General features: G+C 36.9%; 2 protein-coding genes across 3 annotated transcripts in view; one reads left to right on the forward strand and one right to left on the reverse strand.

Annotated features, from left to right (window-relative positions):
- Positions 1 to 632: 632 nt before the first annotated feature.
- mrps23 (mitochondrial ribosomal protein S23) lies at positions 633 to 19081 on the reverse strand. Of its 2 annotated transcripts, XM_086080617.1 has the most exons (6): positions 18977 to 19081; positions 18475 to 18514; positions 4703 to 4882; positions 4534 to 4611; positions 3628 to 3751; positions 633 to 1266 (listed from the first exon to the last, which is right to left on the reverse strand). In XM_086080617.1, exons 1-6 carry the CDS (start codon positions 18993 to 18995, stop codon positions 1135 to 1137), a joined length of 573 nt encoding a protein of 190 aa, XP_085936743.1. In that variant the 5' UTR covers positions 18996 to 19081; the 3' UTR covers positions 633 to 1134. The 2 variants fall into 2 exon arrangements, with proteins under 2 accessions (XP_085936743.1, XP_085936744.1); XM_086080618.1 differs by lacking the exons at positions 18475 to 18514; positions 18977 to 19081 and adding an exon at positions 6115 to 6235.
- ngef (neuronal guanine nucleotide exchange factor) overlaps positions 8401 to 27683 on the forward strand; it is a 31788-nt gene continuing 12505 nt past the window's right edge. The window contains exons 1-7 of the mRNA XM_086080616.1: positions 8401 to 8963; positions 14550 to 14646; positions 17105 to 17410; positions 18805 to 18869; positions 22378 to 22616; positions 23555 to 23715; positions 23830 to 23982. Of these exons, the coding sequence (XP_085936742.1) occupies positions 8747 to 8963; positions 14550 to 14646; positions 17105 to 17410; positions 18805 to 18869; positions 22378 to 22616; positions 23555 to 23715; positions 23830 to 23982 (1238 nt within the window). The 5' untranslated portion in view covers positions 8401 to 8746. The remainder of the gene's footprint in view (positions 8964 to 14549; positions 14647 to 17104; positions 17411 to 18804; positions 18870 to 22377; positions 22617 to 23554; positions 23716 to 23829; positions 23983 to 27683) is intronic.

Below are 27683 nucleotides of genomic sequence, written 5' to 3' on the forward strand. Positions count from 1 at the left end.
TTATTTCCTCACTGAAATTATATTGAATAAATCAATCCCATTTTCATTTATTTGGAATTGTTTAGTCTTTCATTAAACTTGCCTTTGCTCTCACGTTCAAAGACACGTTAAACTCAGACTGCGCTGCATAATGTAAGATTTTTCACAATTTGTTTTGCACATCCGCTGGTGGGTAGACAGGTACGACAGTTTGATGCTGCTTTCAATGTTACTGGGAAATTGAAAACGCCAAACGTGGCCAAACCGAAAAACATTGATGCATTTCGATTCTTTGGGGAATACAAAAATAAACTATGAGGCAACAAAAGTATTTGTTGGAAGCCATGATTGCCTTTACTGCTAATATCTTCTACTTGGTAGTATAGATCTGTTCATGTTACCTCTTCTGTCTCAAGAATGTGCCTTTCCTTGACGCGGCCCATTTGTTGTGATGCTTGTGGATTGTTATTTTTTTAATTAATAAACAAACAAACAAACAAAAAACTAACTTTGAATTTGCTTTGCCACCACTATAACAGAGTAGCTACCTTTTCACGAACTCAAAAGTACCACTGAGCCCTTTGCTCACATTAATTAAAAAAGCAAATGAAAAACTGAAGTTCTGTACTGTACTGTAGTTCTCAGTCATGCACTTTTGTCTGGTGTAAATACAACTTTATTCTCAGTTTGTTTCCACGCAGTTGCACACGATACACAATAAATCACCCAACATATAGAAATTCGGACAACAATGTCGACTCGAGATTATTATGCGCTAACATCCTGAATGTAGCCTGCTGACAGTGTTGATTGTAGTGACTTTTCACAAAGATGGCAAAAGGCTACTTGACGTTCTCAGATCTGATAAGATTATGAACAACAACAGCTCATTTAATTATTGGTGTCATATTGCAAACATAAAAAAATATCCAAAATCTGATACATAGGCTGTTTTTTTTTTTAGGTGGAATTAACTGCTTGGCATTTCTTAATTTAGGATTGATTTTTGCCATGTTTATTATGCAAAAAGTGTCGCTGACTTACTTCAATTTTTCTGTATAAGTCCATTGGTTTAAAATGTTTGTGCACCCCTGCTTAACCACTTATTATTTTTACAAGTGACCAGAGCCTCCAGATAAAGAGAAAGTCAAAGTTCTAGGAGGTTTGTGTCGTGTGTGACGTTTGCTCTTCAGGCTCTTGCTTGCCGTCATCACCAACTGACTGTTGCTCTGCTAACAAGGCTGTTAGCTTCACCCTCAACACCGGATCCCGGGACTCTGCTGTCACCTGCAAAATATAAAGCAAAACTATGATCGTATGTTCAAACTTACTCTTACTGGGTTATAGGCATATGTTTGGGATGTACTGTAGTATTTTGACAATACATAAATCCAGTATGTACTGTACATCCATATGTAGTATACTGTATGTATATACTGTATACATGTATTATACTGTCTAGTAGGGGTGTTAAAAAAAAATAGATCCGGCAATATATCGCAATATTACAGTGCGCAATTCTCGCATCAATTCAATATGCGTCCGAATCGATGTTTAAACATCATTTTTTGATGGGAATATTCAACAAAACGTCTTACTTACGGTTAGGGTTCACACTTTAAGCATGGAAGAATGTTATATTAATGGAACATTGAGCCTTAATATTTCATTTCAGTGCTGTTCAAACAGGAAACAAGACTGCAACCTGTTTGTTAAATACAGTGGCTCAGTTATACGCCTGAAGTTTTTAGTTTTCGAATACATTTTCATACATAAATACTATTTTATTCATAAATCTTACAGTGTACACGTACAAGGTTACTGATTAAGATTTTCTAAATTTGAGTTGTTTTTTTTTAAATCGCAATAATAAATTTATAGATTAATATCGGGATTAATCGGAATTTAATCGAATCGTGACCTATGAATCGTGCTCCGGATTGAATCGCCAGGTATTACGCAATTCACACCCCTACTGTCTAGACAGGGGGTCTCCAGAGTATGGCAGTTCCTAAGACAGCGATGTACTGTAATTCAAAGTTGTATGCAAGTCAGTGGAAAGTGCCTGTCTATCACTAATAAATATCAATACAGTAGTAAAGTCATACTGTATGTGGTTAATATAAACAACACCATAAATCTGAAATACTGTGCAACTTCTGTGCGCAAACGACCCGTTTGGAATAAATTGATTTACGAACAAAAATTTTAAACAAATATTGCGCAGCGTAAACATTGTTTGCTGTGTGTTATGTGTTTGTTTAAGTTGTAAATTAGCCCCAAGTATGACTCTAAAGAAAGTGAAAAGTAAAGTGATAGTTAGATACTAGGAAGCCTAATCGTTTTACTGTTGAAAAAAGACTAAAATAACAGCTAAACATGAGTAATGTTTGTGTTGCTATTACTGTTCTTAGGGACAAAGAGACAAAAAAAAGAGTTGATTTAATTATTTTTGACCAAAACCCATAAAAACGGTAAACATAATTTGTTTCTGGGGATAGAACAAATTAAGACACATTTTCATTCATTTCAATGGAAAGAATTACAGTTTGCGAACAGCGTCTTAGAACGAACAAACTTATCGTGGACCGAAGTTCCACTGTAATCAAATCCAGAAGAGTTAGGCCATGTACACACGTATCAGGGTATTTTTTTAAACGGATATTTCCCTCCTCAGGGCGTAGAAAAAAATTGTGTCCACACCACCACAATTGTAGAAAAGAAAACATCCACAGCTAACCGCATTAATGCCTTTTTAAGTACGTTCATAACAATTCCAGACCTTAAGGTGGCAACAGTTCAACAAATCCTATCCAATCAGAGTACGCCTCCTTCTGGAGACGCCACTTCCACAAATTGGGCCTACAATGAGATGCATGCCAAGCCTCTAGGTGGCAGTAGTTAGCCAAATACTGCTCATCTCTTGATGTCATCACAATATTTAAATAATTATAAGCACGGACTGTCAGCCGCTGATCTGTATATATGCGGATCAGTGCTGTCAGCGCACACAAGACTTTTTTTATTGATAAAAAAAAAATACTTGTAAACAGTCAATGAGTACATCATAAACGGAGCATAGAGGAAAACAAAGAGGATAAATACAAAATCTTAAAAAGCTTCACTTATTTTTTTTCAACAACTTTTTTCCCCCACTCACTCACCACACATATATACAAACATGGTTTCTCCCTGGTGGGGGAGCGAATCCACGTCGTCTTTTTTTCTTTTCTTTTTTTAAACAACTTGAGGTATGTGTTTGAGTGACGTGTGTAGAGGACGACGTAAAACTTTGTTTACTGAAGGACACACGCGACCGCGGAGCCGGAGAAATATGCAAATCTTCACTTTGGCCGGAGTTTTTAGAAAACTCCGTTTGTAGTGACAAAAAATGCCCGCGGACGTGTAGATGACAGGGCAAGCCGCAGAAAAATAGGTCCCGTTTGCATAAAATCCGGCTACGTGTATACATGGCCTTAACTGCACGTGACTTTTTGTGCTGTGGCAATTTTTTTTTTTGCTACTGTGCAAATTCATTCATTGCACACTATTCGTAAACTCGAAGCAACGTGTATCGGGACCATCGTAATCCAAGCAAGCAACCCCTGTATTTACTAAGGAAATTGACCTTTCTAAATGAACACTTACTGTTGATGCACCTCTCCTTCTCAGTATGATGCCCTCTACAAGTAAAGCTTTTGCAGTCTCCTCAAACAGAAGAGAGTCATCCATCTCAGATTGGCTCTTTAACTCAGCATACTTGTCTACAAACCTACAGTGAAACATAAAATATTAAATGTTGTTGCTCCTCATCTGAGTGTGCCATCATGACAACAACAAAAACAAGCCCAAACATACAGCACAGGCCAAAAGTTTGGACACACCTTCTCATTTAATACATGCTTTATTTTCATGACTATGTACATTGTAGATTCTCACTGAAGGCATCATAACTATGACAACAACTATGACAACTAACAAACACATTTGGAGTTATGTACTTAACAAAAAAAAGTGCAAATAATAAAATAAATGCATGCATAAATAGCCACCCTTTTCGCTGATTACTTTTTGGCACATTCTTGGCATTCTCTCGATGAGCTTCAAAAGGTAGTCACCTGAAAGGGTTTTCCGACAGTCTTTAAGAAGTTCCCAAAGGTAAGAATGTCAAGAGTATGCAAAAAAGTAACCAGAGCAAAGGATGGCTATTTTGAAGAATCTATCATATATAACTTGGCTGGCAACCAGTTCAGGGTGTACCCCGCCTACTGCCTGAAGCCAGCTGGGATAGGCAACCCTTGTGAGGACAAGCGATTAAGAAAATGGATGGATGAATAGAATATAAAACATGTTTTCAGTTATTTCACCTTTTTTTGTTAAATACATAACTCGACATCAATTAACACATAGTTTTGATGCCCTCAGTGAGAATCTCCAAAGTAACCAGCCATGAGAATAAAGTAAATGCATTGAATAAGAAAGTGTGTCCAAACTTACGGCCTGTACTGTATAATGTTACTTAGAACCCCAAAATAGCAAAAATACAATACATACCTTTGACAAGTAGAAACAAAGTTTGATTTGGAAAGATCAAAAGGGCGAGCACCCATCCCGTATTGTTCATAAAATTTCCTGAAAGCAAATTTAGACATAGATGTTCACATAATACGGTCATATAAACACCATCTTATGAAGAGAAATAAAAATACTGATATTTACTTACGCTCTAATTTGATCTTCCATGTAGAAAATTTCAGGCACCGGGTCTGGTTTCTTGACCCTGTATCTACTATTGAGCTTTACATACAGTGGTGGCCGTTTTGGTGGAAAAGCTTCATACACATCATACCATATTGGTTTCTCTGTTTGTTTTATCACTCCAGAGCGCATTAGATCCCGAACCCTGTTAATCAGATGATCAGACAATTAGTGATGCTACATACCACTTGGTCAAACAACCTTTTTGCTGAAGACATGGCTTTAATGAGATGTTTAGACAAAGTTATGAGTGAGCTTTCTAAATAACAAAAAATCTTAATGAAGCGTCCTTTGCTACATTTTTGCAGATTCTGCCTGGGTATGAAAATATGAGCACAACTAGACTTTTCAATACCATTACCATGCATATAGGAATCCTACATTAGCACAGAGAGGACATGCAAAATCCACAGGCTACAGGAAGGCCTGAGTCGACATTCAAAGCCAGAGCCTGTTGCGAGGTAGACACGTGAGCCTCTCCATCATTGTGCTGCCAAACTAACATTTAGTTTGCATTCAATTGTTAATCAACAATAAAATGCTTTATTAAGCTTCATAAATTAAATCTAAATTCAAAATGTCTCATGAAATCACATATTTGTCAATTGAAAAAACTAACATGACTAAATTGCGATTAATACCTTAAAAGAAGCCAACGTTTTAGCTATGATTCATCTAAACAACTATTAGCCTTCTGTTAATAAGAGGTGATGCAAGTTTTTCCCCCCAAGTGAATATTAATTTATTTCAATGATATGATGATGAATGGTTTCAAGACTGTGTTTTAAGGAGGAGTTGCCATCTTGTAGTAGTAGTACACAACTAATGAATGAATAAATAAATAAACGAATAAATGAATACAGGGTTGAGAAAAAATCAATATTCAGTCGGCAAATCAGGTCGTGACATTGAAGTGTGTCTAAATTGCTTTGCCGTACTACATATACATTTAGGGTCGTCCTTCAAAAGATAAGCATCGAGTCAGAGCGTGAGACGCAAAATCTTAATTTCTTAAAGTAGACGTTTTTGATTAAAACTGTTAAGCATTTTAACCATACACACGCATTCAAATGGGGAGCAATATCATTAAAAGTTCTCTACGAATGAATCGACTGCATTTGTCGCACACCTGTGTCGTCATCAAGAGGCACGTCGCATATGCTCTTGAAAGAAATCACGTGTAAATATATCGATAATCTTCATCATGCATGATCTATATATAGTACTATTACCTTCTGTTATAGCATCTGGTTATCAGTGAGTGTAACGATTTGAGGTAACAATTTGGAAGGAGTGCACTTAGCTCAAGTGTTGACTTTGGCGCTCCAATAATGATTAAGTAACTAAACACATATGTCATAAAATATTCTTTCTTACCGCGAAAACACGGTTCCGATCTTCTCTAATCTGCTCCCAGCCATTTATTTATTTTTTGTGCAGCTAAACCACGGACAACTACCTACTCCTCGGACGGTAAGTAGACGACTTCCGGTAGTACTTTCGTCTCTTTCACAATAAAGTATCAATGCTTGAGTTGAAGTGACTAATGATTAATGTGTATGATATTCAGTGCCTCTATTTTAATTTCATATTTCAGATAATATAATGATGCTAATGAGACTGTGCGTTTTTGTTGTTCATTTTTTTATGTTGTCGTTGTTGTACATTTTGTTGTTCTATTTTTATTTTCACGTTATAAAATTCCCTAAATCCTATACTGTAACTCGCCACAAGGAGGCGATCAAAATCATGAAGCGACACTCAAGTGAAACCTCAGTACCTTTTCTTTTGATAGAGTTGACAATGTTCTGGCAATCAATCTATCACTCTTATCAGTCTACGGTGGATGTAGGAAGCCTATAGACCAAATAGATCAAAAGGCTTTCTTTCTTTTTTTTCTTTTCTAAACTTTCCCACGTTAATGTGGACCTATTACCTGTAGGACTTAATTAAAAAAATTGTCTTTTTGACAGTGATATGAATAATAAACAACTGAGATGATATGACTGCATAAGTGTGCACCCACTCTTAAAACTGGTGATGCTGCTGTTTTCAGAATTAACCAATCGCATCCAATATTAGTCAACAGACACTTGCCACCAGTGTCTTGATAATAATAAACAACTTTTCACAAGTCCCGCCAACTTGTCCCAATAATTCCAGATGAAGAAAAACATGCCGTTACTGTCCTACTACAATATCGTAATCTTTTGGTGATAACATATTAAAAAAAAGTTAAACCGTGGCTAAATTGATTTGTTTTCGTAGTTGTTTATTTTGATTTACCCTCTTAAAGATTTTTTTTAAGTTGAATTGTAGCCTACTAGTTATAAGTCACATTAATGGTGAAAAGGATTGGTCTAGTTTTTATATAATAAAAACCTGCCATTTGAACAAGGAGACTTTTTTTACCCACTCCATCTATCCATCTATAAATGATGCAAATGGGAAACCTGTATTGAGTAGTTTATAAATGTGCTATTAAAGACAGTTTAACGTGTTTATTAATCATTAATAAAGAGTTGTAAGGTTGACTCAGAAAAGTTGGACAATAAGATTTGCTCACTGTGTGGCAAGTTCAAGCCATACTGTGTAGTTAACCTGTAAAGGTACAGTCAACATGATCTTAAACTTCTTATATCTAACAACTGAGTTCATTATTCTGCTTAAGAAATTAAACCAATGAGGTACAGCCACTTATTATACAACCTATAACTGGTGTTAACAAGCTATTTGGTAACAATGAGAGTACCATTTTAAAACCCAGAATAAAGGTATCCTATTTCCAAATGAAACAAACAAATGGATTGCCTATTTCAAACATCCGCCCCATTTGATTACAAATTTCTTTATATATCGGTAGTAATAAATAATATCTGAATTTACCTAAAAACAACAAGTTAAAAAAATGCCCTCAAACTACAGGGTGGCAGAACAGTGCATCAGAGGTGGCAAATTCTGGTCCAAAAAGTAAAAATCCTGCCACAGTTTGGCTTTAGCCCCAGGTGCTAGCTAGCTAGCTCCCTTACTAACTCCCATGGTGCTTGTTTACCTTTTAGCTAGCTCCCTCGCTAGATCCCATGGAGCTTCTTTACCTTTTAGCTACCTCCCTAGCTAGCTCCCATGGTGCTTGTTTACCTTTTAGAGCGCTAGCTAGCTAGCATCGGTGGCTAAAGCAAAACTGTGGCAGGGTTTTTACTTTCTGGACCTGGATGTGCCACCTCTGCAAGGCATGGTTGAATAGCGACACATGAAGGCTTATTCTCGCCATGTGAAAAAGCCACAGTGAACTTTAAACTTTATTGTCAGATGACCAGAAAAACATATGGGGCCCTGGCTCAACAGGATCAGGAACATTACTCGCAGTTCTTAGCACACACTTTCACACGGGAAATAACGTACACTACTAGCTAGCAGTTATTTTAGTAATTTCTTTCTCTGCTTTTGATGTATGATTTAACTTTGCTTTAAGGCGGAGTGGGAAATCTAAAATGGAGAACCACATTACACTGTAATCTGCCAGTGGTTCGCTTTTCTGGTTCGGCAACAGAGTGTATTTGAGGGCAGAGAAGCAGGCAGGCAGGCCAGGTTGAGTTTAGGAATGTCAGTGCGTTACAGGGTGGTGTAGAGAGAAGGACGGAGCCAAACAGAGGAGGGACAAAGAGCAGGAGAGAGAGAGAGAGCGAGTCATAAATGCAATAATTACAGCTTAGGTAGAAATAAGCAAAGCACTCTGGTCCCACTGGCTGCCAGCGTAGCGAACAACAGGACCGAATGGAGAGGACCTAAGCAACATTGACCTTTTTGTTTTGTTGCTTACACTGCAGTTCACAGCTCCTGATTGGGATTTATTTTTATTTTTTTAATGAATACAATCACGGATGCCAATCATTTTTCAAGATGGATTTTCTTCTGGATTCTGGCTGATTAGGATGGATTATTTTCATTCAGTTCACTCCAAGTCTGTCTGAATATTCTTAGCACACTTGAAACGGAGAATACATTCAGCATGTCTGTGGCTGCCCTGTTTCGGGGCAAGTGGGGGACAAAATCCCAGGAAAGCTCTGACAAGCATCCCACCACTCTACCCAGCCACGAGGAGGACTATGATGACGATGATGATGATGAATCCCGGGTTGGCCTGAGCAGAGAACCTATTCGCAGAAACTCTCGCTTTTACCGTTCAATGAGGAGGAAGAGAATGGCTGCCTCTCAAAACTCAGAAAGTAAGAAAACAGCTAATCATCTAGTGATCTAAGTTGTTTATGCTACACGCTGATGGACACAATCCATCATGACCGGCATGTCACTTTCTTCAATTGTGGCCCACAGAACCACCAGTGGTCCCTGAGACACCAAACGCAACTTCATATCAAATTCTTTTTGCAACACTGCCACAAACGACAAATTTTAGTAACATTTTCGCATAACTTCGTGTAGTTTTTGTTGTATAAGACACAACCTTAACCACAACTGTCAACAAGCAGTTTCTGATTTAGTTCTATCCTCGTCTTTGTAGCATATCCGTGAGAATATTTTCCAAAACACAGCTTTTCGTCCACAGGCAAATGTTGTTTTTGACCAAACTAAACTACACTATAGTGTGAAGACTTTTCCAGAACTTCCTTCTCAACATCTGAGCTGTATTTAACAATAGAACAGCAATAGGATGATGTTATCGCCTTACGTGTGTGGAATTAATTTTCCGCAATAACAGACTCAAAAGAAATTAAACATAGAGCAGGGGTGTCAAACGTATGGCCCGCGTGCCGGATCAGGCCCACCAAGGGGTTTAATCCGGCCCGTGAGATTTCAAACAGCCAAAATCAAAACATATACATGAGTAATTTCACAAGCAATCCTTATCCTAATTGTCCTGGATGTCAATGTTTAATTTACACACAACCTAGAGTTATGGTTTGTTGATAAAAATAAATAAAAATAAACCAACACAAATCAAACATAAATGTGCTGAATATACCACACATTCAGCTAATGGTAACACAAACACATATGACATATGTTAGCGTCCTTTAAGTCCATTAACTGTGACACACAATGCATTCTGGGAACAATATAAATGCAAAACAGGTAGATATAACACGCCCGGAACTCATACGGGCATAAGTGTTGTAGAGCTGTCAAAAGTAATCGATTATTAAATTATTCGCCAACTATTTTAATAACGAGTAATCGTTTGATGCAATTTTTTAATTGAAAATTGTCCAAATCCTCTGATTTCAGTGATTGTACACTGATTTCTGTAGTCCTTCTGTGTTATAATCAAAATATGACATTTGCAAACATCTGGTTTTACTTTGGGAAACAATGACTGAATCACTATACAAGGTTACTGGTCACTGGTTAATAAACAGTAATCAGAGAAACATGCTTTTGTAATACACTTTAATGCAAAATTAAAATTAATCTGATTAGTTGATTAATTGATTGAATAATCGATATTTGCTAGTGACAGCACTACAGTGTTGCCACGTTCCATTTGCATTTGTGTTATTTTATTGAACAATATACTTACAGTTGAGCCCTGCTATTTATTTAGATGTATAACTGATGCCAATTGTTTTTAAGTTGTATACCATAATTTTACCTGTCCGGTCCACTTGTGACCCTTGAGCTAATTTGAGTTTGCCACCCCTGACATAGAGAGTAGAGGCGACCAAATGCACAACAAAGTCAACTGTTGTGGCTTTTTCAGGCATTGGATCTTTTTTCTTTTTATATAAAATAAAATTTTCTAAAAATATATCTGTGTATAACATTAGAGGTAGTCATAGTAGTTTTACATTGAAGTTGAGAAACAGTCTAATTCAGTCTCTTGAAATTGAATGTACTGTAGAAAGGAACACCCTTCTGCTGGAGACAATATCAGCTCAGACGCCATATTGTGTCGCTCTGTGTCACTGTCAAGTTGGCAAAGAGGTGCAGACGCTACTAAATGAGGAACAAAAGTCTTTGCCACGCACTTGACTGCAGCGCAAATCTGTGTGAGTTCAACCTGAGTAACCTGTTGGGTTAAAATAACACAATTGTCTGCGTAATGGCTAAATGTTCCGTGTCAATTCTGACCTCATCAGACTGAGCAAAAGAATTAGGAGTAAACGTTTAAATTCAATTTGCTTGTTACTCACAGTCACAGACTAACGCAACAACGTGAATGATGGAAATGCTTCATTTGTCTTGACCTTGTAAAGAAACCATTGTTCTCAACAGGAATGAACCATTTTCACTGAGCCACACCAAAGCGTTTGGGCTTGGACTTTGCCCAGCATAGAACAGGCCTCCACGTGGTCATAGGGTGATAATACATAACAAGACTGACAATGCGTTATAAAGGCAGTACAAGTCATAAAAAGCACTGAGGCTTGTCAGAGATCTCTTGATAAGGTTGTTGACTTTGCAGCACATACAGAAAAGTGGAAGCGCTCATTCAACAAAGTCAACTTTCACGCAAAAATAAACCAAAAATACATGCGCATATGAATCAAATTGTGTTGTTTGGTATTTTGTTGGCATTTTGCGGCTTGGGACGACTACAGGAACTATCTTCCGTTGACAATGAAAAAGTATCCACACTTTTTTATGCAATGAGAAAATGTTAAATTATCCCTTATTCTTCTGAGACCAAAGAAGTTATTTAATTTATTTTTCACTATACTCGTTACGCATTGATGACACATCATTAACAGGTTTATGCATATTTTCTATGGTAATTGTCAGGGAGTGTCTCTGTTCTGCTGCCATTTAACACCTTAATGTTTTAGTACAAAGGAATATGAGCACTACAGGGAAAATAATCGCGTAATGTGCTAAAAGTTATACAATAATATAGCTAGTAAGAGACATTGGATGCTGTTCTTCGATGTGGTGTTAACTGTTTACATTTGTGAGACAATGTTGACATACACTTGTTAAATTTTTGGTGTAATTGTGATAATATTCTGACTTTTTATTACTGTTGTTGATAAGGCTGTTGTACACATTATCATTCATCTATCTATCTATCTATCTATCTATCTATCTATCTATCTATCTATCTATCTATCTATCTATCTATCTATCTATCTATCTATCTATCTATCTATCTATCTATCTATCTATCTATCTATCTATCTATCTATCTATCTATCTATCTATCTATCTATCTATCTATCTATCTATCTATCTATCTATCTATCTATCCATCTATCTATCTATCTATTACCCATGAAGCACACTGATTTATTTATTTATTTATTCATTTATTTATTTAGAAGGGTTTAACCTCTTTCATTTTGACACAAATTCAACATCTAATCCACCAGTACAGCATATCAGGTAGATATCATGTGTTGCATATACAAAACACTGACCACAATCTCATTTGGAGCTGTGACACACTGTTGTATATTTTGACACACTATTTACTGTGTTGTTTATATCTCACTCTTTCTATGTGGTAAATACAGCATACTAGCATACTGCTAATACTGAAGTATCCACATCTGAAACATCTAGATGATTGTGATAAAAGATTATTATTGGATTGTATCTGTTTTCTACACTGAGATATATATATTTTTGTGGTTTGAGAGGCTTTTTTTGTTTATCAAGGGTAAGCCTGAAACGAGATAATGCTCTTCAAAACATCTACATTAACATGTTGACTATCTCAGATTTTCATTATAAACAAATTAAATGTCATCTCATTTTCAAATTTAAATAAGTTACCCTTATAATTCATGTATTTTTTACCTAAAATGCCTTAAAAAAGGTATACACAAAGTAAATTTAAAGCTGTTCTTGAACCATTTGGAGTATTTGTGTAGTTTTTGTGTAACACATTTGGTACACAGGAACGAAGGGGGGTTAAAAAAAATTTGGACGTGCGCAAGACTTAAGGAATGGCCGCACTAGCTGGTTGCCTAACTGTTGTCCTCGTAGATATGCCATGTTAACAGCATTGTCAGTGTGTGTTAAAATTATTCATCAAATATCCTGATTCTTTACGTTCCTGGAGAAAACATCTGTTAAGACAATATGGTGGAATGATATTCAGGTTGGAGCACTAGTGCAATCACTTACTGTACTAGGTGACATGCAGCAAGTTCATGCTGACTGAACTCCCACATACACTCCTCTCCAAAAGTATTAGAACAGTGAGTCCAATTCCTTTATTTTGCTGCAAGCTGGAAAAATGGGTTTGATGTCAGAAGATGAATAGGAGACAAAAACAAACAAACAATAGTACTCTTTTTGCCGGGCACTTAGCTTTGCATCTGACACACAAATTAGAAGGTATCATTATTTGTAATGAAAAATCCCATTTGTACGACACCATATTAGGGACAGGTCTAAATATTTCTTTTTAGAGGGTGGGGCAATATTCCGAAAAAAAAACTCGCAAATTTGCGAGAAAAAAACTCGTTAGTAGTTAATGCGACACTGTTTACAGGATGAAAAGGCAGGATGGAGACTTCTTAATTTAAACTTTACTCGTCATACACGGCAGTTAGAGCGACAACACTTCCTGATCCCCTTTCAACTGACTAACACTAACCAATCATACTACATGCATACATTAACTTAGCTACTTGTACACAAAAAAAAAGTATGAATGTGTAAATAATAATTCTGGAAACATAAATGTACAAGTAAATATACTTTTTAACAAATTAACTTAAATACTTGATCCCCAGGGTGTGGACCATCGCAAAGCAAGGCGTCTTTGTCGCTGGCAGTACCCAACACTTCAAAGTGCGAATGCTTAACATCATATGGTTAAAGCCATTACTATCTCCTTATTTGAAAACCTGACCAACAACTACTGGCACAAATTCGAATAGTACGCTATATGTAAATTTCTCGTAAGTTTCTGAATTTTTTTCTCGCAAATTTGCTACTTTATAAAGTCGCAAAAAAAAAAATTCAAGTTTTTTTTTCTCGGGATATTGTCCCCCCGCCCTTTAAAAAATATACATTTATATTTGGCCGTAATACGCTGTCGTACATTTGTAGGTGAACAAAAGTACTAGAGCAGTTATTTGTTTGGGGGAGGTTACTCCTTTCAGTCTTCTCCTTAGTAGTCTTAAGTCTTCCACTTCTTTTCCCAGATTCACTCCTTTGTTGTTTATGCATTATCTTGCTGCATGATGAGGAGAGCTCTTCCGATCACTTTGGTCGCGTCTTCCTTTATATTGGCAGACAAATGTTTTTTATAGCCTTCTGAGTTTATTTTGATGATGCTGTTAATGTTACATCAATGAAGACTAATGAGCACCTCCTAGAAGATATCATGCAAACCCAAACCATCACATTACATCCACCGAGATGAGCTTGTATGTTTAAGATCAAGAGCAAATTATTTCTTCCTGAAAGCTTTTACTTTTCCCTTGCCTGGGTTAAAGTTATTCTTTGACTCAGCTGTCTATAAAGATAGTTTGAAACTGAGCATAGAAATTCATCATAGTTTATTGTATGGCTAATCAATCCATCTATCATACAGCTTCCTCCTAACTAGCAGCTAGCAAGCTAACTTGATAGCTTGCCAGCATCTTTATGAGTCCTGTTTTCTTTAATATGTTGAATATTGTGCACATATTGCACCTGTTGAAAAACATTTAACTAGTCAATCCTATTGCAATAAAATCAACAAGCAAAGCAACACTGTAAATATTCAGTGCTTTAGGCACTGTCTGAGTTCAGCTGGCAAAAATACTGTTGTAGCCTATGTCATATTGCTCTCTTCTCTCTTTCTCTCTCTCTCTCTCTCTCTCTCTCTCTGAACCATGAGTAATTTTTACCCTTTACACCAGGTTCTCCCAAGTCTGGAGTGGACAACACCACATCAGCAAACTCCTATTCTTATACTTCATCACCCCATAAATCACCGGAACTGTCTGTGGCTGCTCGGTGAGTTGACTTACCTTGACTATCAAAACCCAACACCAAAACAATTGTGCATGTTGCATGTTGAAACAATACTGGCATACACACACTGAGCGCCATTAGATTGTCACCAAAATAGACGTAGTACTCAATTTTGCAGTGCATCGAACTTGATATGAGAGCTTTAAATTGTGAGTAAAGTTCTCTTTATTAATTGAGCTTAAAATTAGTATAAGTAGCCCATTTCCTGTTGATATATGTAACATTTTCATTCACACAGTAATTATGAAATATATACTCTATGTAGCTTATTCTACGTTACGATACGTATACTGTATTTGTAAAAACTGTAGTGCAGAAATAATGTTGTGAAGTCACCTTCCTGTTCTGACTCATTTAGTTACACATTACAAACCCCATCGTCGCTGTCCTGTGAAAAACACTTATGTCCATTTTTGTCATTTTTTACATTTTTACGTTTATGGGATAAAACTGAATGCAGACATCCCAAAAACGTATAAAAAATAAAATAAAAAATGAACCTAAGTGTTTTTCACAGGACAGCGACGCCATGTTCTGATATCTTTCTTGACAGGTACCTTCAAGGCATGTTTATGTGAATAGTTTTAAACACTGAGCACTCCCTTTAAATGATCATTAAGATTGCAAAAGGGTGGTGTATCCAAACGTAGAACTAGTATACACCTTCAACTGGAATTTTGAGAATTATATGAAATTAGCTGTTCAGGCGTGGTCATTTACACAAACTGCGTCATGTAAAATAATGTCTTGTTGTATACAGACATTGCATGCAACTTTACTGCTGCTAGCTTAAATTGTACTGCCTTAAGTTTTGTTGTCAGAAACTGTTGAAAAAATATACTCCACTTAGATTGATTTGGGAAAAGTGCACGCCCCTGTTGGATTCTAAGGTCATTTATAATGTAAATGAGAGCGTGAATGCCAACCAACCAGTACAAGGAGTACCTCGGCTCTTGCCCATTGTCAGCTGGAATTGAGTCAAGCTCAACTGTGACCCTGATAAGCAGTAAAAAATGGATTGATGAATGGAGAGATATATATACTTTGTATATATATATATCTTGTACAAATTTCCTCCTCAACTCCTGTTGTACCCCCTCACTATTGATTGAACTGTACCGTTTCAAAATGTCTCGCTATAAATTTGCTGAGAAATAACCTGATGCAAGGGCTGGGTATCGATTCAAATTTCCTCAATCGATTCGACTTCAAATCACAAGAGTTCAGCTTGATTCGATTTTTTTTCCCCCCCGATTCGACTCGATTCACTAAGTTCAATCCAATATTGATTAATTATGGAACATCATCCATCCATCCATCCTCTTAACCCCTTGTCCTCACAAGGGTCGCTGGAGCCTATCCCAGCTGGCTTCGGGCAGTAGGCGGGTACACCCTGAACTGGTTGCCAGCCAATCGCAGAGACGAACAACCATCCACACTCACAATCACACCTATGGACAGATTGCGTTCAGTTAACCTGCCATGCACGTATTTGGAATGTGGGAGGAAACCGGAGTATCCGGAGAAAACCCACACAAGCACGGGGAGAACATGCAAACTCCACCAAGGAAGGCCGAAGCCCGGACTCGATATCACGTTCTCTGCACTGGGAGGTGGACGTGCTAACCAGTCAGCCACCGTGCCGCCTATGGAACATAAATTCTTCTTTAATAACAAGGACATGATAAAAAAAATAAAACTCCACTAACAATAAATTCCAAGTAAAATTTTGCAGTGGCAGTAACTGGTTAAATTATTTATTTATTAATGAAAATAACACTTGTTATAATCACTTAAGTTTTACACAAACATTGACATTATCATGGATGAGATGAAAATGTTTTCATAATTTTAATTCAATAATCGTAAATATAAATTGAAAAGACTGAATTGTCATAAAGTGCAATCAGTCAGGTCTTTCATAAATGTGAGAAAATACTTTTAAATTCACGTAAACAGTACATTTCAAGAAAAGTCAGATACAAAAAAATATGGCCTTTAAAATTATTTTTGTTGTTAATTTATGGGAAAAAATAAATATTAAAATAATCGATTCATGATTTTATATATCAATATCACGCTCGAAAAGGAAAATCTATTTGATATTGATTATTTGATAATAATAATAAATAATAATAATATGCAATAACAATCAATGATAAAAAATAAGAAATTCAGACAAACTTTTATGTCTTCACAACCCATAATCAGTTAATCATTATTGTAATACAGTACAGTGGTGAAATTCCACCAATTAGTTGTATATATGGCTAGAGTTGTAGCACGTTCATGAAAACAAACCAACAAATGTGCAGATAGCGATCACATTTTGCTTTGGAATTTCTGTCCCAAGCATGCCTCTTGCATAGTTATTACACTAAAGTGGCTTTTGTGTTATGAAATGCAAGTCTGTGATTTCACCACATCTCCCTCATTCCAGAACCGTGTTGCCAAGCAATGGTGAGGCCAGCAGCAGATATTATTCTTTATACAACAAGGATGCTGTAAATAAGGGAAGAGGACGTGTGGGAGGAGGGAGCGCGGACATATCTACTACCTCCTACCACCACAACAGTGCTTTAACGGCTGACTCGATCTTATACCGGACTCACGCCATTCAAAGTGGTGACATTAAAAACCTGTCTGATCAAACGACTGCAGCCTGCACTGTACGTGACATTGGAAGTACCATGAGTTCGGGAATGCCGAGCCCTGAGGGAGCTGACCGGGATAACTTCAACCACAGGTTTGTCCAAATTACACTGAAAACACCGGATATGGGCAAATAATTAAAGCTTGTGGATTTCTGCTACAACTAAATGATCTGAAAACCAGCACACACGGAAAATAATGAGCAAACGTATACTTTTTTTCCCCTATGTGCGTAGCAATTTTATATTATATATTATATTATATTGGTTGGCAGTGTTATATTGTGGGTGAATGCTATTGAAAAGTAAGTAAAACACAAATGACGGTGTCTGTGCCTAACAGCTTGCACCGTCGCCTCATTTAAATTCATATATCCACTGACACATAGTGAACATAATCTTACACCTGCTTGCCTTAACAAATACACTGACAAAAAATCTCTCTGTCTGTCTCTCTCTCTCTCTCTCTATTACGTATATGTTTGTGGGTGTACTTGTGCAGGTAGTGGTTTATATTAGTTGGGTTTCCATCCAATTGTTTTGAATGTTTTAAGCTAATTTACTGAAAATGCACAAACGGACATGCGACTTATATTCGTTTCCATCTGTTCTTCTTTTGCGAATATTGAGAGGGGACTAGCAATTTAAAAGAAGAAGAAGGAAGCGACTGCGCCGTGAGATGACATCTAATGAGTTTGCTTTTGTAATTCTTGATAAACCATAGCGTTTCTTTGCTGTTTCCCATCTAAAATTGCATTAATATTTGCTTCTTTAATTAATTCTTTTTCGATACGCTTCCAAATCCTCCCCCTCCAAGCGTAAAAGTGTTTTTGTGAATTTTGGGCCCTTTTTCCGAATTTCTAGTGTTTCCTTTCAGTTTTATTTTTGCATTTCTTGAAAATTCGGATAAAAATGGGTGGATGGAACCCCAACAATTGATTCATCATTTTGTGTACCTACCAAAAATCTTTCATGTTCACATCAAGAATTTAGAACTTGCTGTACAAATGACCCTGATAGAGGTAGAGCCTATTCTGGAGTTTGAAATCTCAGATGAGGAGACCCCAGAATATAGTCCACCTGGAATTGTCAGGCCATTTAGAAATGCAGGGACTCATAGAAATCAACCCCCTCCCCTTAATAAACAATAGCCTCTTACCAGGGCAGAAAACCAAGCCAATGCAGTTTGGTGATGAAATCTGAATGACAAAGAAATCAATTAGCATGCCAGACATGAAATAATTCTTTTGTTGAAGAAAATAACCAAAATCACCATCATTAACCAAAATGAGTGGTGTTTCTTCAAGTTTACAGCATAAAATGCATTCATTCAAATTGGGGTCATTTTTGATCCCACTGGTGGAAGAGTGTAGGTATTAGTTGGTCATGCATGCCAAACAATGTCATTTTCTGATTCAGCAATATCAAAATAGCCTAAAACTTTCTTGGCAACAAAATGTGTTATCTTTCTGCTGTTCTTTCTTTTCAGGTTGCTGAGCAATGGAGCTAACTTGAACACACTCAGCCACGCCATCAACATTGTCAAAAATATCGGTAAGATGTTTCATTTGTTAAGAATTTGATATCAGAGGTATAGCTGATGAGTTAAGGGAGCATGTTTCTGGTTAAATCATGCATGCATTAATTGAAAAGGACAGTACCTTTTTGTTGTTTACACATACATCTCCACCCTGTGCATTTTTCAGCTGCGTATTTTTTCACTCTTATGTAACTTGCAATCCAGTTCGACGCCCACCAAACCAATCTGCAGTATATGACTCGGGGAGATTATGCAACACACTCTTTTTGTTTCGTATCACTTTACCTTTTGGTATGCACGCAGTCAATATACCCTGAAAAAAAGGCTGTTCTTATCAGTGAACTTTGAACCCACCAAAAATAATTGGTGTGCTTCTTCAACTCCTACACTGAATGCACAACATGGGTGCTTCTTATCCATACAAAGCCATTGTCAGTGTTTGGACAATTCAACTTCCAATGTTTATTTTACCATTGAACAAGCACAATGCTTGAGTGATCTTGATGTGGCAGAACTTTCACAAAAAAAGGCTTGACTTAACGAGCCAGCAGGCCCTCTTTCAGTCCTACGTCATCTGGATGAACATTCCCAGTGATAATGCGAAATCAAGTACAAAATCTTGTTTTCCCAGAAGAATGGTAGCTCTGTTATAGCTGCAAAGGCTGAGCAGCAATCTTTTCCCTCTATGTTAATTTCATGCAATCATCACATGTCCAAATACAATGTCAATATAGTGTGTTTATTTTCTGTTAGCGTTGTGTGTGTGTTATACATGAATCTTAAAGTCCATAACATGTATGTATATGTACAGTGCTGCTCAAAAGTTTGTGAACCTGTTGAACAATTTGGATTTTCCAATTGTTTCAACCTGATTTTGTTGTTCAATCTGAACCATTACATTTTATATAAAATAACAGGTGTAGGTTTATCAATTCAATGCATTGTTCTTAAAAAAAAAAATCAATTGTGTAGTCAAAACTTAATTAAAAAGAGTTTTTGGTCAATTCATGTAGGTGCAAAAGTAAGTGAACCCTGAGCTGCATTGCTTAAAACAAGCAGTCAAGTAGGATCAGGTAGGACAAATTGGTAGCTATCTAAACTAACCACTGAAATGGACCAATGAAATGAGAGGTTTAGCGAAGAAATTGTGCATCACTGACTGAAACAGAGACAAAACTACATCACTTTAGTCTTACCCAGGTGAACCCATACAGGTCAGTCATGCTAAGAGGAAGATAAATCTCAGGGGACCTCAGGAAGTGGGTAGTGACAGCACATCTGTCTGGGGAAAGCTATAAAGTCATCTAAAAAAAATAATAATTTGAGCTTAATCATTCCACTGTGAAGTAGATCATCTGCAACCTAGAGAACACTGAAAATTACTACAATCCTGCCTAGAAGTGGACGACCTTTTAAAATATCAGCAAGAATCACAAGAAAAATGATAATTCAGGTAAAAAGCCAACTCAAATATCACATCAAGGGATTCCTCTTTTGCTGCATCTGGGACACATGTGCATGCTTCAACAATCAGAAGAAAAGTCAATCGACAAGGCTTTCATGGAAGGCTTTCTAAGTAGAAGCCTCTGCTCACAAAAAAGATCAAAGCTGCCCATCTCAACTTTGCCAGAGAATACCTGGACTAACCTGAAGCTTTTTGTCCGTTCTGTGGACAGATGAGTTCAAAATTTAACTGTTTGGTCACAACTTTAACAGTCATGTTTGGTGAAAAGTCAACACTGCATACCAGCAAAAGAACCTTCACCCTAGAGTGAAGCAAAGTGGGTGAGAATGTTAAGTTCTGGGCTGGCTTTTCATCCTCAGGACCTGGACAACTCGTATTGTCCAGGGAATCATGAATTCAGAGGAATATTGTGAAATCCTCGATCATAACCTGAAGCCGTTGTTTGTGAAGTTACAGCCTGGTAGAAGATGGATCATGCAACATGACAATAATCCAAAGCATTCCAGCAATACAACTAAGGAATTGCTGAATGTTTCAATGTCAGCATTGTAAATTGGGGTATGACTAAACATTTAATAAGGTTATTTTAATATTTTATACAAAACATCTGACCATGCCTGCAGGGTTCACAAACTTTTGAGCACCACTGTATGTAGGAAGTGGTACCATTCACTGTAAACCCCAACATTCAAAATTATCAAATAGATTAAGTACACAATACTCAAAGTTTTGTAAAAACTACTACTAACTTAACTTCTTGAAGTTGGTGTAATTTTGCATGCTTTTATGAGTAATTTGTACACTCAAAAAACAGTTGGGTCAAAAATAACCCAACTATGGGATCAAAATTGGACCGATCCTCTACTTGGGTCTATTTTACCCAACTCTGAGTCAAGAAATGGGTCTTTTAGTGTAAACCAACTCATGAATATTGGTCAGATCCTTTACTTGGGTTAAAAAAAAAGGGTCATTTTGTATAAAACAACCGAGAAACTTGGGTCAAATTAACCCATAAAGTGGATTGGTCCTCTTTTAATCCATAATTGGGTTACTTTTGACCCAACTCTTTTTAGAGTGTACAAATACTTTTCGATTAAATTGAGCTATAATAGTTTCTGGGTATCTTCAAAACATACATTAGCTGTAACTTAATACAATGTAGTTATGTCATGATAACATTTTGTTTCTATCGTTTAAAAAAGGTAATATTTCCAAATAAAATTACTTTTATATAGTACATACAAAAACTAAAACTTAAATTTATGTCATGCATTATTTTATGCTTTGTTTTATGTTTTGTGTATATGTTTCATAATCTATTTTAGTTGTGATATTTGTAATTTTTTAAAACCTTATTTGACTCTGTCTGCTGTTAACATTGTAAATCAGGAATAGGGAAGTCTGGTCCTCGAGAGCCACTGTCTTGCATGTGCACGACATTCACTAATGTGTGAGGTGTTCGCTGCATGCCAAGCCAAGATATCCTATTGGCCCTTGAATGCTCTGAACCAATGGCAGGGCAGCGTTTTCAAGTTGGGAAAAAAACAACATCTAGGTATCAGCATCGGTTGATACTGCAAAACTGGGTATGGGAATCGGTGTCGGGGGCCAAAAAACGATATCAGAACAACACTACTCGTAATACGTTGTCCTTGAGCTACAAGAAGTCCCACTCACTTTCAGTGGTACTTTACTGTTCTTCTATTTGATTGTATTGTATTTCTGGCCTAGCTAAAGTGTTTTTCATGCAAATCAAATGGGTGTGTGGCGTCGGGAAGAGCATCGGACGTGATAACTTTGCCAAACAAATCATATGAGTGACTCACTGTGGCGACCCTTGTGTAGCGTGTCACTGTCTTAATTGACCATCATGTTGCTGCTATGTTCCCTTATTACCCTTAACTAGTCTTCAGTCCCGGATGTATTTAGACTTTTACCCTAGATTCCAGATCTGCTGAGACCCTAAATAGGATAAGTGGTATTTAAAAAAAACAAACGTGGATGTGCAAAAAAATTTTTTATACAAGCTAATGCCATTGTTTTATTTTGCTTTCCAGTCTTCTTGTATCAGGAATACCGAGATACATCTGAGAAGCAGGAGATTGAGCAAAGGCGCCAGCGTGAGAATCGCTTTCCGACCACCATTTCGACAGGGTCCAGTGTCTCTCCCCCCCCAGCATTACAGCTACAGCTGAGGAACAATGTCCGTGCGCTGAGCTTGTGGCAGAACCTGGAAGTGGTGCAAGCCAGTGGGCTACTCACCCAGTTGCCACAAAAGGAAATTATAATGCAAGAGGTGATCGAAAATGCTTTGTAATTGGGATATTTAGAGATACATAAGATTTTTTAAGAGTGCAAGTACATAGTTGTTTCCTCTCCAATAGTGTTAATTTTATCTGCTATTTTTAAATTCAGTCACAATTTTAGTCCAGTTTCAATCACACTTGTTAGTTTTTTCATAGTTAGGCAATCTCGTCCCATTTTTATTTACGGTAGTCACCTATTAGTCGACTATAAGTCGAGCATTTTAGTCTTTATTTTAGTCCAAAAAAAAACATAATTTTATTCATCTAGTTTTAGTCAACAATAACTATCAACGCTTTAGTCTAATTTTAGTCAGGACAATCATTTTACCCTTTTATCTTTTTTTTGTCAGCAGCTAATATTGTACATTTCCATCTAATCTAAAACTACTTCACATAAAATGTTCTCATCTTTTTGATTTACAACAACTTCACACACAATTACAGTATATCAACAAGTGGCTCTTATGACTCCATGCTACAAGCTAGTAAGTTACCTAGCATTAGTTAGCGTTATTGTTGGAACGTTACAGCTGTTGGAATAATGTTACGTTATAAACAACCACCACCAAACTTTTTGTTAATTTACCACGATGTCTTTGTGATGAATAGCGAGGTCTCTCTTCTTCTAAAATGTCCATAGATTTTAGTCCAGTCTTTATTAAGTGAGCTACATTTTCATCTCGTCTTTATTAGTCAACAAAAATGCACACTGATTTAGTTGCAGTTATTGTTTATTAATTGCGGTTTTAGTCTAGTCTAGGTTAGTTTTCGTCCGGTGAAAAATGTGTGTTCACGAATATATTTTGATTTAGTTTTTGTTAACAAAATTAACACTACTCTCCAACAATAACCACTTGGATTCACTTGATAAAAAATTGTGTTATGACTAGGCCACTATATGACTGTATGAATTCCTTTTTCTGTCCAGGCCATGTTTGAGCTGATTACCTCAGAGGCATCCTACTACAAGAGTTTGGAGATTCTAGAAACTCACTTCCTTCGTAACCCTTCTTTAATAAACACTCTCAGCCAATCTGATATGCACTTTCTCTTCTCCAACATCGAAGAAGTCATGAAAGCCAGTGAACGGTAGGATAACGCTTTGCTTAACACAAATCGCTGGTCATTCCCCTGCGATTTAATCCATTTCAGCAAACAGACTTTTTGTTAGTAATCACTCATTAGCTGTTCTTATGTTCTCAGGTTCCTGATGGATCTCGAACACCGAATCGAGAAGTCCATTTTGATTTCGGATGTGTGTGACATTGTTTACAACCATGCTGTTGACCACTTCAGTGTCTTCATCAAGTATGTCATTAACCAAGTGTACCAGGAGAAGAACTACAGGCGAATTTTGTGAGTATTCTTCGTCATTTTTTGCATTCTGCAATTTAGTCCTTTCAATATCAATAGGGTTAATTTGTTCACACCCTTCTGATAAGATCTCAATGAAGATGGGCACTTATGACTTCCCGTGATAGTCAGTGCCCGAACATCCTTATTGAAATGTAACTAGTAGTTGGTGATGCTACTTTGTTCTCGTGCCCTCAGGGGCTGGGCAGTAATTAAGATTTTTTTTTATATACAGCATTGATATACATAGTATATGTATATACAGAATAAGGTGACAATATCATTTATATTGGTGTAAACTAGTGTTGTCCGATTTATTGTTTCAATTGGTGACTTGGCTGGGGTGGTAGAGAGATTGTCTCCCAACCTGAATGTTGTGTATTTAAGGAAGAGGATTAGGGCCAGTGAACAGGAAAAAAAAGAGGCTAGCAGGATTTTGACTTTATTTGCAGAATACTGACTTTAAAGTCAGAATTCTGACTTTAATCCAATAATTCTGACTTTAAAGTGAGAAATTCTGGTTTTAAAGTCAGAATTCTGAGATTAATGTCAGAATTCTGAGATTAAAGTCAGAATTCTGAGATTAAAGTTAGAATTCAGAGAATGAAGTGAATATCCTGCCAAACCCCTTTTTTCCACTTCACTGGCCCTAATCTTCTTCCGTAGTGTGTTAAATTCTCAACCCTTGTTATGCAAGTTATTGAACCCCAGTTGTTCCTGATGCTGCCATTAGCTGAATGAAGAGACAGTGTTAAAGCTATTTGACTACATTGAAGGTGATAAAGTGCTATACAAGTTAAGGCCATTTAACAATTCCTATGAAGTGCTTGTATGTAATTTTTTAGACCGCACTGTTTTTCACCAATTTTATGTGTCCCATATTTGATGTCACTGTGTTTACATTTAATGTAAACATAAACCAACCTTGGTAGCTGTCTTTCAATATGCAACTACTACACTGGTGTTAACACTGGGCAGCAAAAACACAGAGATAAACAAGAAAGTAAAAACCCTGGTAGCGACAAGCTCGTTTACCAGTTGAGTTGAAGCACCTGTGGCTAAAGCCAAACTGTGGCAGGGTTTTACTTTCTGGACCTGGATTTCCCAACTCTGATAATAAATATTAATAAGAATATTACACATTACATATAATTGAGTTGGCCTAGGTGTTACATCACTGGCCCCGTTATTAATATATATTTTGTATGTATTGCCCTATAGGCCACTAATGTGCCTAATTTAATGGTCATTAATTTAATTGACTGTAATTTAGATTTAGATAAAAGCGGCAACGAAAGATGGCTGCCCTCTGGCTTCAGCCGCTATTGACAGCCCAGTCATATATAAATCCATGGGTCGCGAGAGTGCATCCAGATGTGTATGACCTAATCTGTGAAAATGGTTCCTAAAAGAAAAATAAATAAAATACATTCCTTTTAATATATTATCTTACAAAATTACATATTTCAACAAAATAATATGAAATAACTATATGGCAGTTATACTGTAGTTAATGCCTGTCTGAGAAGTGTATAAAGTGTGTGGTATGGTGTTTTACAGCCTTGAAACATATAAGAATAAGAATAAAGTTTACTTTTTACAGTTCACAGTATATTATCCCTTCACAAAAAAGTACACCATTGTACTTTTAGGTCAATCATAGCTGCAAGGGTACTACTGGTTTAGATACCCCTGACAATTTAATGTAATAACTTGGGAATATACCTGCAAACCTGCATCTTTATAGCTCTGAAACATTCATACTTTGTACATATAACTAAACCAACCTTGTTTATGACATTGAAGAGTTTCTAATATTTGATGAACGGATTGAAACAGCTCTAGTCATGTGATCAGAGAGAGGGAAAATGCACAGTTCTTCAGATAATAACACTGGAATTTGCATAATTCAAGTGTGTGACCCGCGGGGGGAAATCAGCAAGCGCGCATGAGTGAAATAGGAGTAACACTTCTCTTAATAAAAGCAGCTTTGTTTTTGCTAATGACAACTTTGAAGGGTGTGGTTACCTGTGAATGATTGTATACCGCTTCTCATCAAACGCATAGCAGAACCAGTAAGATGTTCCCACGCACCGCACAAGACAGGTAGCATAGATGCGCAAAACTCACATAAAAGTTTGCTGAGTGGTTCACATGGCTGACTAAATATATTGTCCTGACTAATTTATGATGTACCCAGTCTCAGAATAGGCAGCTTCCTTGTGATCCCAAACAGGATAATCAGAATACAATATGGGTGGATGGGTAGATAGATGGACTTATGTCAATTAAAATGAGTTGGAGAAGTTGGATTACACTTATTGTTACATAACATAGCACATAGTCAAGTGTGTCGGTTATATCAGCCTGACAAGGAGATGAACTGACCGAGGAAAAAATGAGTGACTAAACAACGAGTCACTATCTTGTACTCAAGCAGGCTGGCAGTTTTCACTGGGATTGATTCCAGCGCAGTACTGGATTCTTGTTAAAAAAGCAAATGTGCTTTCTTTTTTTCTTGTTTGGTGGCTAGTGATAAATTTTTCCTATAGTAGTGTCAAGAAATCAAACCTGTACCGCTTGTTGACATATCTAATGTCTTTAATTAAATGTAATTGCCTCGTCATCTCTCTTTGTTATTCTTGGCAGGGTGTTTAAATTAGTTTGCCAGTGTTTCCCACAAAGGACATAATAGTCTCTATAGTGAACACAACGTCTTCGCTAGACCTCACCTTCATGAGTAAGAGGTGTCTTTTGGTAGCTCGATCGCTCTGTCTTTTGCTGTATGTATGTGGCTGTAGCAGAGATGTACTTATATGAAACTCAGTGGCGCTAATGTTATTGGCTTAAGCTTGCTTGGCTTCCTCTGAGACGGTTGGGCGGTTAAAATAAAAAAAAAATGCTGTTTCAATTGTAAAGTTTCAAAAGTTTGACTGTCATTATAAAATAATTAACAGTGTCTTTAGTACCGTGGTTCAAAATAGAACTAACTAAAGTGGTCCTACCTGTCTCTGTCAGTCAAGCACAACCTATCAAATAACCTATCATCATCTTTGTATAGACAGCTGTTTACATAATGTGTGTAAGTGATTGGAAATACACAAATATATATTACTATAAGTTTAAGTCCTGGCTGAAGGTGTCAGAGCCAAAGAGCCATGATCAGTATCTGTCTGTCTGGCTTTTTCTTAACTGGAAAAACTAGGTTGACAGTGAGTGACGCTGACTAAATATTCAGTGGAACCGAATGTTGTGTAGTTTGTTTTGGCGTCACTACGGCGTCACCACAGCGGGGAAATTACTGTACTCTTGCATTGTGTGGACAGTTTGAAATGGACTGCATCACTATTTGCTAATCAGTAAATTAGATTTACACATCCCTTCAACTGGTACAGAAGCAAAACAAAACAAACTCGAGAAATGTTGCAAACCTGATGTAAAGGTTGAGCAGTGAAAGGAAAATTCAGAGAGGGAGCGGTCTGGAAGAGCCGGCTTTTAAAGTCAAAGGCGCACCTACTTGCCAGGTGTGTCTGAGCCCACACAGTGAAACTAGCGTTCGGGGAAAGATTGAACACAAGAGATTGTATGCAATCACATCGCACTTTGCTCCCACGATACTCTACAGACGGACATTAATCAACTAGGCCGTTCTTTAGCAATAATCAAAAAATAACTTCAGGGAGTTTGTTGCTTTGAGCTAGCTA

The sequence above is a fragment of the Leptonotus elevatus genome, chromosome 7 (genome assembly GCF_054856555.1).
Source record: "Leptonotus elevatus isolate MCC_2025b chromosome 7, RoL_Lele_1.0, whole genome shotgun sequence".
Lineage (NCBI taxonomy): Eukaryota > Metazoa > Chordata > Actinopteri > Syngnathiformes > Syngnathidae > Leptonotus > Leptonotus elevatus.

What these genes read in the sequence shown, in the direction of transcription:
- mrps23 (XM_086080617.1), bottom strand. An exon ending in TTTGTTTCTACTTGTCAAAG is followed by an intron (nt 3,752 to 4,533) that starts GTATGTATTGTA and finishes GTTTCACTGTAG; the next exon opens with GTTTGTAGACAAGTATGCTG. An exon ending in GAAGGAGAGGTGCATCAACA is followed by an intron (nt 1,267 to 3,627) that starts GTAAGTGTTCAT and finishes TATATTTTGCAG; the next exon opens with GTGACAGCAGAGTCCCGGGA.